Source organism: Geotrypetes seraphini, chromosome 17 (genome assembly GCF_902459505.1).
Source record: "Geotrypetes seraphini chromosome 17, aGeoSer1.1, whole genome shotgun sequence".
Lineage (NCBI taxonomy): Eukaryota > Metazoa > Chordata > Amphibia > Gymnophiona > Dermophiidae > Geotrypetes > Geotrypetes seraphini.
Genome location: NC_047100.1, coordinates 41319514 through 41333408, shown reverse-complemented (window position 1 = coordinate 41333408; position 13895 = coordinate 41319514). Strand labels below are relative to the sequence as shown.

Sequence of the window (13895 nt, the reverse complement as noted above, 5' to 3'; positions counted from 1 at the left end):
TTAGTGGAATGCAGGATTTCAGCAAAGCATTTGACAGCGTACCACACTGTAGGTTGCTGAGCAAGATGAGTTCTTTAGGATTGGGCGACCAAATGGGTTGGGAACTGGCTTGGAGGTAGGCTTCAGAGGGTAGTGGTGAATGGCACCCCCTCCGAAATGTCAAAGGTGATAAGTGAAGTGCCACGGGGCTCCGTCCTGGGCCCAATCTTGTTCAACATCTATATAAGAGACTTGACAGAAGGGCTCCGAGGTAAAATAACATTATTCGCCGATGATGCCAAACTAAGCAATGTAGTGAGCAAAAGCACAACAGACAAAAATTCAATGGCAGACCGATATGATGCATGACCTACTTCTACTGGAGTGCTGGTCTAAGTCCTGGCAACTCAGTTTCAGTGCCAAAAAATGCAAAGTCATGCACCTGGGGAGCCGAAATCCATGCAAGGTTTACACCCTAAATGGCGAGATCCTGACAAGAACTGAAGCGGAAAGAGACTTAGGGGTGATTGTCAGGGAAGACATGAAATCTGCAAACCAAGTGGAGCAAGCTTCATCCAAAGCAAGGCAAATCATAGGTTGCATACACAGGAGTTTCGTCAGCCATAAACCGGAAGTCATTATGCCACTGTATAGATCCATGGTGAGACCGCACCTGGAGTACTGTGTGCAATTCTGGAGGCCGCATTACTGCAAGGATGTGCTGAGACTGGAATCAGTCCAGAGAATGGCCACCAGGATGGTCTCGGGACTCAAGGAGCTCCCATACGAGGAGCGGTTAGAGAAGTTGCAGCTCTACTCACTCGAGGAACGTAGAGAGAGGGGAGATATGATCGAGACATTCAAGTATCTCACGGGCCGCATCGAGGTGGAGGAAGATATCTTCTTTTTCAAGGGTCCTGCGGCAACAAGGGGGCATCCGTGGAAAATCAGGGGCGGGAAACTGCACGGTGACACTAGGAAGTTCTTCTTCACTGAAAGGGTAGTTGATTGCTGGAATAGTCTTCCACTCCAGGTTATTGAGGCCAGCAGCGTGCCAGATTTTAAGGCCAGATGGGATAGACATGTGATCTCTATCCGCAAAGATAAATAGGGAGGGTCATTAGAGTGGGCAGACTTGATGGGCCATGGCCCTTATCTGCTGTCTTTTTCTATGTTTCTATAGTACAGGGAGGTAATTGTGTTGAGTCCTCTGGAAAACAGTGATCATAACATGATCAAATTTGAACTGGTAATGGGAGTGACGTCGCTAAAGAAATTACTGTAGCAGCAATTAATTTTTGCAAGGGCGATTATGATAAAATGAGGAAAATGGTTAAAAAGAAGCTAAAAGGGTCTGTGGCAAAAGTCAGAAGTGTAAACCAGGTGTGGATGTTTAAAAATACCATTGTGGAAGCCCAGGTTAGATGTATTCCACATATTAAAAAAGGTGGAAAGAAGAGAAAACGAGAGCCAACAAGGTTAAAAGGTGAAGTAAAAGAGGCTATTATAACCAAGAAAACATCCTTTAAAGAATGGAAAAAGAATCCCAAAGAAGAAACTAAGAAGAGACATAAGCATTGGCAAGTTAGATGCAAAGCATTGATAAAGAAAGCTAAATAAGAATATAAAGAACAACTTGCCAAAAAGGCAAAAACTCATAGTAATTTTTTTTTTAAGGTACATCGAAAGCAGAAAACCTGTTAGGAAATCCGTGGGACCACTGGATGACCAAGGAGTAAAAGGTGCGCTCAAAGAGGATAAGGCTATAGCGGAGAGACTGAATAATAATAATAATGTATTTTTATATACCGCCAGACCAGGAATGGTTCTAGGCAGTTCACAACAAGTAAAACTGAACATGCAGCGAAATATACAATTTGAAAGTGGAAATACATCAGATAGTAAAACATAAGAAATTCATTCTTTGCTTCGGTCATTACGGAAGAAGATGTAAAAGATCTATCTGAAATGGAAATGGTTTTCAAGGGTGATGAGGCGGAGGAATTTAAAGAAATCTCTGTAAACCTGAAAGATGTAATAAGCCAAATTGACAAGTTAAAGAATAATAAATCGCCTAGGGAGGTATTACCTCACCAATTTGCTTGACTTCTTTGAAGAACTATTGGTTGGGCAGTATATAAAAAAATAAAATTATTATTATTATAAACATATGGATTAAGGCAAGCTGGTTGATGTAGTGTATCTAGATTTCCAAAAAACATTTGACAAAGTTCTCATGAAAGGCTCCTGCGAAAATCAAAGAGTCGTAGGATAGGAGGCAATGTTCAATTGTGGATTAAGAATTGGTTATTGGACAGAAAACAGAAGGTAGGGTTAAATAGCCATTCTTCTCAATGGAGGAGAGTAAACAGTGGAGTGCCGCAGGGATCAATACTGGGACCTGTGCTATTTTACTTATTTATAAATGATCTGGAAATTGGAACGAGTGAGTTGATTAAATTTGCAGTTGACACTAAATTGTTCAAAGTTGTTAAAATGCATGCAGACTGTGAAAAACTGCAGGAAGATCTTAGGAAATTGGAAGACTGGACATCTAAATGGCATAAGAACATAAGAAATGGCTTCGCCGGATCAGACTCTAGGTCCATCCAGTCCGGCGACCCGCACCCGCGGAGGCCAAGCTAGGTGTTCTCTGCTGAGAAACCTTGTTTACTCGTATCCCCCAATGTGATTCGCAAGAAGGTGCATATCCAACTTGCTCTTGAATCCCAGAATGTTGGTCTCCATCACGACCTCCTCAGGGAGAGCGTTCCAAGCGTCCACCACTCGTTGTGCGAAACAGAACTTCCTTATATTTGTCCTGGGCCTTGTGCCCCTCAGTTTCAGCCCATGACCTCTTGTCCGGGTCACATTTGACAATGGCAGATGGAATTTAATGTGGACAAAGTAATGCACATTGGGAGGAATAATCCAAATCATAGTTACCGGATGCTAGGGTCCACCTCGGTGGTCAGCGCTCAAGAAAAAGATCCTAGTTGTCATCGTAGATAATACACTGAAACTTTCCGCCCAGTGTGCGTCGGTGGCCAAAAAAGCAAACAAGATGCTAGGAAATATTAGAAAAAGGATGGTAAACAGGACTAGGAATGTTATAATGCCTCTGTATCGTTCAATGGTATGAAATGGTACAACCTCACCTTGAATATTGTGTTCAGTTCTGGTCTCCTTATCTTAAGAAAGATATAGTGGCACTTGAAAAGGTTAAAAGAAAAACGACCAAGATGATAAAGGGGATGGAAATCCTCTCGTATGAGGAAAGACTAAAGAGGTTAGGGCTCTTCAGCTTAGAAGAGACGGCTGAGGGGAGATATGATTGAAGTCTACAAAATCCTTACTGGTGTAGAATGGGTAGTGGATCGAAATATATATATATTTTTTATATACTACATCAAGATTTACAAAGACTAGGGGACACTCTATGAAGTTACGGAATAATACTTTAAAAGCCAATAGGAGGAAATATTTTTTTCACTCGGAGAATAGTTAAGCTCTGGAGCATGTTGCCAGAAGATGTGGTAAGAGTGGTTATTGTAGCTAGTTTTAAAAATGGTTTGGACAATTTCCTAGAGGAAAAGTCCATAGTTTGCTGTTGAGACAGATATAGGGGAAGCCATTGCTTGCCCTAGATCGGTGGCATGGAATGCTGCTACTATTTGGGTTTTTGCCAGGTACTTATGACTTGGATTGGCCTCTGTAAAGATGGGATGCTAGGCTGGATCATAGGGGAAGATAAGTGAAGAGAGATAGTGAGGGACAGACAGCCAAGTGAGTGCATTTGTGGATCAGTAAGAGAAGTTTGAATTGTAGTCTGAAATAGATGGGAAGCCAATACTGGAGCTTTGATGGAAACTCCAGTAGATGGAATCTAAGCACACTACTGGGCAGGGCTCTGGGTTTCTGGCCCAGAAATATCTAAGAAAAAGGACCATTTAAATGTAAATTAATTTATGGGCAGACTGGATGGACCACTCGGGTCTTTATCTGCCGTTATTTACTATGTTACTATGAAGTGACTTTAGGAGAGGGGTAACGTGAGTATAGCAGCTCTCCTGGAATGTAAGTTTCAAGTTTTATTAAGGCGTGATATACTGCTTGACTTTCCTAAGCAGTTTACATTATATAATTTTAAAAATTAATTTAAAAAAAAGAAGAAAAGGGGGGTAAGACTTATATGATTAAAATAATAAAACTAGACAGGATACAAAAGGGAGTAGATAGGGTTACATTGCTTAAAATAAAAATTGAATGAGGGAGAATAAAAACACAAGGGCATGCGGAATGACTTGGATTAATCTCTGAGTCTACAGTAGACTTCGTACGCATCTTTAAAGTCGTGCAGCCAAATTCTGGATGGCTTGGAGGGGAGTGAGATGGCTAAGTGGAAGGTCTGAGTAGCGAGTTGCAGTAATCTAAGTGCAAGGTGATGAGGGCGTGGATAAGTGTTTAGGTAGTGTGCTCAGAGAGTAAAGATCAGATTTTGGTAATATTATAGAGGAAGAAGCTGCAAATTTTAGCAATATGTTATATCTGGGTGGTGAATGAGAGAGAGGAGTCCAAGATGACCCCAGGATTATGAACATACAAAACAGGAAGGATGAGAGTGTTGTCCACAGAGACAGAGAACAAGGGAAGTAAAGAGGTAGGTCTAAGCGGGAAGATGAGCAGCTCTGTTTTAGCCATATTCAATTTTAGGTGGCGGTGAGACATCCAGGTGGCAATTACGGACAGGCAGGCTGAGACTCTGGTCTGGGTTGCAGTAGAGATATTTGGCACAGAGAAGTAGATCTGGGAATCGTCAGCATAGAGGCGATACTGGAAGCTGTGAGAGGAGATCAGAACTCCAAGTGAGGAAGTGTAGATTGAAAAAAGGAATGGTCCCAGGACAGAGCCTTGAGGTACACCAATCGATAGCAAGAAGGCTGTGGAGGAGGAACCACCATTGCATGTACTGAAGATGCTATGGGAGCGCTAAGAAGAAAATCAGGAGAGAGCAGAACCCTGGAGTCCCAACAAGGACAGCGTATCAAGGAGTAGGTGATGATCAACAGTATCAAAGGTGGCAGACAGATGGAAAAGGTTGAGGATAGAGTAGAGGCCTTTGGAACTGGCATACACGTGTGTGTGTGTGTGTGTGTGTGTGTGTGTGTATGTATGTATGTACGAGAGGCATTCAATAATTTATCTACCAGCTTATAAAAGAAAATATTATGTTGAAACAAGTCTGTGCATGTTTGACATGTCTTAAGGTTACTCAGGTGGCTCAATGTGAGTCTAACATACCAAGAGACAGGATGTCAAGAGAGTCCTTGTGCAAAATAAGTAAGACTAGATTTGGAGCACTGTTCAATGATAAAATTTCTCACAAAAGAAGGGAAAAAAGCCAAAGGAGATCCATAAACGCATGACTGCAGTTTATAATGAGTCTGCCCCATCATCCTACAAAGTAAAATTTTGGAGCAAGCAGTTATAAGTAGGATAGAGTCCATCGAAGATTACCCTCACATTGGACAGCTTGTGGAAACAACTTCCACAGAAATGTGCAAGAAAGTTGAGGATTTAATTTTATCATTCAATCGAATAAAGATTTTCCTGAATAGCTTAATAAATAGGCATTTTCAGCAGGTATAGTTTGGGAAATAATTCATGAAAAGTTGGGCATTTCCAAGGTTAGTACAAGATGGGTCCAAGAATGCTGATGCCATGAGGCTCCAGTGATGTCAGGAGAACTTGGAGATGTTCCGTGAAGACCAAATGAAAATTTTTTGTCGTTTGATGGCTGGAAAGGATACTTGGGTCTATCCATAGATATCCTGAGTTCAAAATGGAGTCAATGCAGTGGAAGCACAAGTCATCCCCCACCCCAAAAAAGTTCAAGACAGAAAAAATCTGCAGGCAAAGTCATGGCAACTGTCTTCTGGGATGATGAAGGACTTTTGTTTCTGGAGTTCATGCCACACAAGACAACTATAACTGGGAAGAGTTATGCCAACACAATTATCGCTTTGTGGGAGTCAATCAAGGAGAAAAGACAAGGAAAACTCACAGAGAAGTGTGCTGCTCTTTCATGACGATGTCATGACAATCACAGGCTGCCATCCAAGAATGTGTATTTTATCAGCTGAACTATCCACCCTACAGTTCTGACCAGGCTCCCTCAGATTATTTCCTGTTCCAAATTTGAAGAAATCTCTCCGTGGACAGGGGTTTTCAAATGATAAAAGACATTAAGGAAGCTATGATGTCCTGGTTTGAAGGTCAAACAGAAGAATTATTTTCAAAGTGGTTAAAGACATTGCAAGGAAAGTGGATGAAGTGTGTAGAGATATTGGTGGACTATATTGAAAATAAAATCAAAGATGTTTTGAAAACTCTTCTTTCCTACTGAGGTAGATAAATTATTCAATATCCCTCATATAAATAGATAGATTAGATAGATATGGGCACATGATAGTTTGCATCTTTACTAAGTCCTTTCAATTTGATCTTGAGTTTGAGTACAGGGAGATGAAATGAGTTGTTCAGAGTCACTTGGTATTTATTGCATAGGGCAGGGGTGCCCACGCTTTTTGGGCTTGCAAGCTACTTTTAAAATAGAAACATAGAAACATAGAAAGTGACGGCAGATAAGGGCCAAGGCCCATCAAGTCTGCCCACACCAATGACCCTCCCCTACCTCCCTTTGCGAAGAGATCCCACCTTTCGATCCCATTTGACCAAGTCAAAATGATCTACCAACAATAAATGATCTACCAACAATAAAATTTTTAAAAAACACAAAGCACACTGTATGCAGATAAAATGTTAATTATCATTTATATTCCGGGGGGGTTTCAAAGAGGTCAAGGCAGATGACTTTATGCAATGTCACCTCAGTAACAACCATACAAAAATAGATAAATATACCCCCTCCCTTTTTACTAAACCGCGATAGCGGTTTTTAGCGCAAGGAGCTGCTCTAAATGCTCCGTGCTGCTCTCGACACTCATGGACAACCTGCGCTAAAAACCGCTATTGCGGTTTAGTAAAAGGAGGCCATAGTGCAAAACATAGACATCAGGTATAAATTCTCAAAACGGACACATTTTGATCACTAAATTTAAAATAAAATCATTTTTCCTACCTTGTTGTCTGGTGATTTCATGAGTCTCTGGTTGCACTTTCTTCTTCTAACTGTGCATACAATATTTCTTCCCTTCTTTCAGCTTCCTGTATGCTTCCTCTCGTCCAGACCTCATTCCCTTCCCCAACTTTTACTTCCTCTCTCCCTGCCCCCTCCCCTTTCTTTCTGTCTCCCTGCCTCCCTTTCTTTTTTTCTCTCTCCATATCCCCTTTCTTCTGTCGCCCTGCCTGCCCCCTTTCTTTCTTTCTCCCTGCCCTCCCCCAAGCCACTGTCACTGCCATCGGGGAACAGGCCCCCAAACCACCGCTGCCCCAAGCTCTCCCTGCAGATTAGAAGCGTCGGGCCGACCAGCATTTCTCTCCCTGATGTCAATTCTGTCGTCGGAGAGGAAGTTCCGGTCCAGCCAGGCAGCAATTGGCTGGCCTGGAACTTCCTCTCCATCGGCAGAATTGACGTTGGGGAGAGGAAGGCTCATCAGCCCGGTAGATCGTGATCGACGTATTGGGCACCCCTGGCATAGGGGATTCAGGTATAATTTAATTTCAAAGCTTATATTTTGCAACTTTCAAACAATATGACTATAAAGCATGGGTTACAAAAAAATTTAAAATCACAATAAAGTCCTACAGCTCCATGCATTATGTAAACTCTGTGAGAATCTCTTCTCCATTAACTGAATATGCATGAGATCTATTTACATTCAATGCCTCCATTGTATGCAGATAGAACTCATGCATATTCATTATCAAAATCCTGAAAACCCAACATGGCAAAGGCTGAGGTTGGACACCCTTGGTTTAGCACATCTACTGAATCCCCTGATATAAATGTCACCGCATGCCACTGGTAGGAATACAATTGTGGTTTGTTTTCTGCTTATTTTGCTGAGCAGGGAGAAGTTGGTCAGTCAAAGCTGAGCCCTTTAGCCAGTTTGGATGCAGCAATAAAAGACTTTGAGAAGAAATTTAAAGACAAGACCAAGAATGACTGGAAGAATCGTGACTCATTTGTGGCACACCCGGGAAAATACACTATGATAGAGGTGCAACACGAGGATGAAGGAAGCGAGATTATGGTGAAGGTGAGGGGTAAAGAGCTCCCAGTAAAGATAAGGAATGGCAGAGATGAAGGGAAAGGGCAGAAAGGTAATGGGGAAGATGAGAAGATGAGGGACCAGGTGCTGAAGGATCCCAGGGAAGGTAAGATGGCAGATGTTTTGTCTAACTTTTAATCGTTGTACCTCTTCCAGGTGGACACAGTTGATGGGGCTCATCAATCAGTAAAAAAGAAGGTGTTGCCATGTCGCCTAGACAAACCTACACAGGATCTGGTTTCACTCATCTTCAGCAATGACATGTTCAAGGAAGCCATGGAAACCATGAACCTAGGTAACCCCTTAAAAGACCATAGCAGACATGAATTTCCACTCAAAGCCTTTGTACATATCAACATAAAAGCATATGCACACATACCCAAGTACATACACACAGCCATAGGTACAGTGGTGTGCCGAAATTTAGGCATTCTTGTTCAAATTATATTTTTCACTCTGCTCGACACAACCTGTGCATGATACCAAGTTAAACACAGCAGTAATTATGCATTCAAATGTGAGGAAAAAGATATGATTTTGCTCATTTTACGACAGGTACAAAATTTGTACATTCATCTCATTTATTCTTAACTACTTTTTAAAGTTGTTTATTAGGCCAAAAATAAACTGAGTCCTTAACCTTTCAGTTAGATGAATACAATTCCAAGATTGAACAAATACAGTACTCTTATCCTTCTAACTTCTCAGATTATGATTGTTCTTTCTACTTTCAATATTCATAGGCTTGTCTAAGCATTTGAAATCAAAGATAATTCACTCTTAAGAAAGCAGAATGTGGTTATAAAAATCCCTGCTGCTTTGATTAATCACCCATCAGCAATCTATCAATCTTTGTATATATAAAAAATGAACACACAAAATATGATACGTGCTTAATAGTGAACGCTCAGACCCACAACTATATCCCAGTGAAATATTTTACTGGGATATAGTTGTGGGTCTGAGCGTTCACTATTAAGTATTTCACTGGGATATAGTTGTGGGTCTGAGCGTTCACTATTAAGTATTTCACTGGGATATAGTTGTGGGTCTGAGCGTTCACTATTAAGTATTTCACTGGGATATAGTTGTGGGTCTGAGCGTTCACTATTAAGTATTTCACTGGGATATAGTTGTGGGTCTGAGCGTTCACTATTAAGTATTTCACTGGGATATAGTTGTGGGTCTGAGCGTTCACTATTAAGCACGAATCATATTTTGTGTGTTCATTTTTTATATATACAAAGATTGATAGATTGCTGATGGGTGACTAATCAAAGCAGTATTTTCAGTATCACCCTTGTTTTGTCATAATTCCCTCTCATAATAAGTATAAAAATCCCTAAAACACTTTCAGCTAGCAATTTTTAAGACATGGGAAATATGTGAAATTGTTGAACTCAAGGCAAGACCCAGAAAACCAAGAAAAAGACCTGATAGAATTACTCAAAACCTGATCACTGCAGATGCTGAAAATGGAGTAGTTGTCCACAGTACTGTGTTGCTTGTATAACAATGCTAATTTATAAGTCTCCATGATCACTCTCTAGGAAGTGTAAAGTGCACCTGGCTAGAACTTATCACAGCTATTTGTTTTCAGCACTATGGGGCTCATAATCATAACAAAAATACGTCCCAAAAACGACCTAAGTTGGTACTTGGATGACCTAAAAACAAGTTGTCCAAATGCCGATAATCAAAATTGGATTTTGGACGTACTCAGAGTCTTTTTAGGTCTCTGGTTCCCGCTGTGCACCCAGAGCTCAGAGGGGCGGTTTTGGAGGAGTGGGTAGGATGTGGGCCGACTTAGACTTAGTCATCCTGCAGTGATAATCAAAAGTTTTACAAGGCTGCCAGGATGGAACTTATATGTTGTGATTTAGACAAAGTCAAAACAGGTATAAGTGCCGCATTGGGTTGCCGCTGAGCTGATTGCGACAAGGGATCACCCTGCCCTGATCAGTTTAGCAGCCCAGACAACCCGTCCCCCCTGCGAAGACTACCGGCAGGAGGTTATGCCCAATTCCTCCTGCCGGAATCCCCCATGAACCCCAAAAACATTGCCGGCAGAAAGGATGCCCAGTCCCTCCTGCTGGACACCCCCCCCTCCCTCCCCCCCCCCCCCCGAAAGATCACCGGCAGGAGGGATGCTCAGTCCCTCCTGATGGACCCCCACCCCCTAGCCCTGGGCATCCCTCCTGCCAGTGAACTTTTGGGGGGGGGGGTGTTCAGCAGGTGGGACTGGGCATCCCTCCTTCCGGCAATGTTTTCAGGGTTCGTGAGGGTTGTCTGGCAGGAGGGATTGGGCAGGAGTGCCGGTGATCTTTGCAGGGGGTGAGGGACGGGTTTCCCGATTCTCTAATCAGCGCTTATAACAAACGCCAGTTAGAGAATCGTGGTGTTAGGCAAAGGACTGGCCCCTTATCTCCTAAAAGGTCTTGTTTGGGACGTGTGCAAATTTTTGGACAGAAATATGTTATAAAGATAGTCGTAGTGGCGGTCTGGGTGATTAAACGCCTTGACGTAGAAGTAGGCCATTCTCGACAAAAAGCCACATTTTGAACGGGTTTTTTAGGAATGGACATTTTTCTACTGCTGACTTTGTGTGACTAGCACCTTAGGCTAAAAAAGGACTTAGACATTTTTTTAATTATGCCCCTCTATATATCTGGCCTGAGTGTTAGAAGTAAGAGCTATGGAAAGTTGCATGTATCCACTTCCTTTACCACGGAGTTTGGCAAGGGATTGCGCTAGGAATTTTAAGCATTTCAAAAGCTAGTGGTGTAATTATCAAATTGCAACTCACCTGGAGAAACAGCTGATGAAAAAGTGTCCTGCCATTCTCCTGGCGTGCGTTGCGCAAAAGGATTAAGGATTCCATGAGACTGACCTTCGAGAGCAAGGCAGACAAAACTGATGTGAACAAAATCCTGGAACCTTTCGAAAATTAATGTTGGAGAAACAAATGTGACTTAAGAAAGGTGCGTCCCCATGGAGAAACAAGATGGTGACGGCGTAGTAGCAGCCAGAGCGAGCGCTCTGCCGTTTCTTGCAAGTTCTTACCAGCAGTTTGCTGTTTTTCATCTTGCCTGGGAATTTATTATGCCGCATACCAAACGTAAGGGCTTTCTCTGGGTGGACCCCTCCACGACCCGACAAGCCACGATGGAACGCTTCTTGGGTAGCTCTCTGTCAGTTTCAGGAGTGGTGACCCCGACATTTGCACCAGAGGAAGGAGCCTCCGGAGCTTCGGGATTTTAAATCTCTCTTTCCCCAACAGCTGTCCGATTGCCACCTTGCCTGGCAGGGGTAGATGTAGAGAACGTGCACGCCGACGACCAGAAGTGCCATCTGCGCTCACTCAGTGGAGGGCCTCTTGAGGACCAAGATGCCGAGACATCGAGCAAGCGAAGAACTGAGGATTTCGGTCCCTCGAAGGTGACCCTAGACAACATTTGGGCGATACTCCAAAAAACGTAAGTTTCCATTACCAATTCAGCAACAGAAGTCTCAACTCTAGTGAGTAAATTGGATAATCTGTCTGCATCAATACAAAATATAAATGTGGAAACAAATGCAAATTTTGTACAGATTGATAAAGAAATTGCCTCTTTGCAGAGTACCTCTGCTAATTTTGCTAAGGAAAAATTATTCATTCAGAGAAAAATGGAACAAATTGAGAACTTCAACAGAAGACTCAATTTAAGGATATTAAATTTTCCTAAAGAAGTGGCAATGACACTTAAAAAGTACTTAATAGAGAATCTTAAATTTACCCCAGACGCGATTTCTGCAATCAACCAAATATATTATCTTCCGAGAAAAAGGAATTCTACCCCTGAACTTAATCAAGTTGATAGATCACAACCCCTTGATTTGAACAATTTAACACAATTTTTGGAGAGCTCTCAAGAAGAAATTGAATATCGGAGCACTTTGCTCATATCTTTTGTCTTCGACTAAGACCTCAATGCAATAATGAAACTTTTTTCGTTCTTCTCAAAATCTTTTCTTTGGTCAAAAAATATGGATTTTCCCAGATGTGGTTAAGACAATGCAAGAGCGTAGAAAACTTTCTGAGCATGAGGCATGACGTTAGAAGCTTGGGAGCTACTTTTCTGGAACTAAATATGTGTGTTTTTTTTATTCCTGAGCAACTTTGTACCTTTTTGGATGCTAAGAACTTCACTCAAAGTTGAGGACAGCATTAAAAAATATAAAATACTGATGATTATAGACACGCTAGGATGTCCGGTGCAGTACTCAGAGAGACCCCCAGGAAAGGGACTTGGGCGTACTGGTCGACAAGTTGATGAAGCTGTCCGCACAATGTGCGGCGGCTGCGAAAAGGGCGAACAGAATGCTAGGAATGATTAAGAAGGGGATCACGAACAGATCGGAGAAGGTTATCATACCGCTGTACCGGGCCATGGTATGCCCCCACCTGGAATACTGCATCCAGCACTGGTCGCCGTACATGAAGAAGGACACAGTGCTACTTGAAAAGGTCCAGAGAAGAGCTGGAAGAGTTGCCGTACAGTGAGAGATTAGAGAAACTGGGCCTCTTCTCCCTTGAAAAGAGGAGACTGAGAAGGGGACATGATTGAAACATTCAAAACAATGAAGGGAATAGACTTAGTAGACAAAGACAGGTTGTTCACCCTCTCCAAGGTAGGGAGAATGAGAGGGCAATCTCTAAAGTTAAAAGGGGATAGATTCCTTACAAACGTAAGGAAGTTCTTCTTCACCCAGAGAGTGGTAGAGAACCGGAATGCTCTTCCGGAGTCTATTATAGGGGAAAACGCCCTCCAGGGATTCAAGACAAAGTTAGATAAGTTCCTGCTGAGCCAGAACGTACACAGGTAAGGCTAGACTCAGTTAGGGCACTTCTCTTTGACCTAAGTGCCACCACGGGAGCAGACTGCTGGGCACGATGGACACTGGTCTGACCCAGCAGCGGCAATTCTTATGTTCTTATTAGAGATCTCCTTCTCTCTTACCTTTTGTTTCTCTCTCAATATGTTCTTTTGAGGTTTGAGAGAGTTAAATTGTTACTTTTTAAGGTATAGTATATGCTAATTGATCGGATTTGAGTTCATAATTTTGCATGTTTTCCTTTTTCCTCATATATGTTATAATTTACTCTGGGTTGCTGTAATGAGTGGAATGCTTGTGAAATTTAAATTTGGAAAGTATAAAGAGAAAAAACAAAAGAAAGGTGCGTCCTGACTAAGAGGCAGCAAGAAACCAATTAATCTTTTGGCACACATCTAACAGAAGATATCCACTGGATTCTATAAATGGTGTGCTATCCTGAGATGTGTGCGCAACTAAATTGGCTGACAAGTCAAATAGCAACAATAATTAGCTGCTAATATTATTGGTGTTGGCAACATTTTGGATTTGCGCATGAATCTTGCTAGGCAGTATTCTCTAAAGGTCTGCATGCAATTTTTATTGCATGCAACTCAAAAGGCATGGGCATGGAAAAATCGGGCGGTCACTAAAGATGGGCGCTGTATAACTGAATACTAGGGAACCACGCACCAGGATTTACACCAGATTTCAGTTGGTATAAATCAGGGGTGCCCAACCTTTTGGCTTCCCTGGACCGCAATGGCCGGAAAAAAATGTTTCTGGGGCCGCGCAAACGCTGCAGCAAGACAGAGGAGGGGGCCGGCA

General features: G+C 42.3%; 1 protein-coding gene across 1 annotated transcript in view; it reads left to right on the top strand.

Annotated features, from left to right (window-relative positions):
* Positions 1–13895, top strand: part of LOC117351315 (protein mono-ADP-ribosyltransferase PARP3-like) — a 62828-nt gene that overhangs the window by 21075 nt on the left and 27858 nt on the right. The window contains exons 4-5 of the mRNA XM_033926466.1: positions 8013–8201; positions 8370–8508. Coding sequence (XP_033782357.1) covers positions 8013–8201; positions 8370–8508 — 328 coding nt within the window. The remainder of the gene's footprint in view (positions 1–8012; positions 8202–8369; positions 8509–13895) is intronic.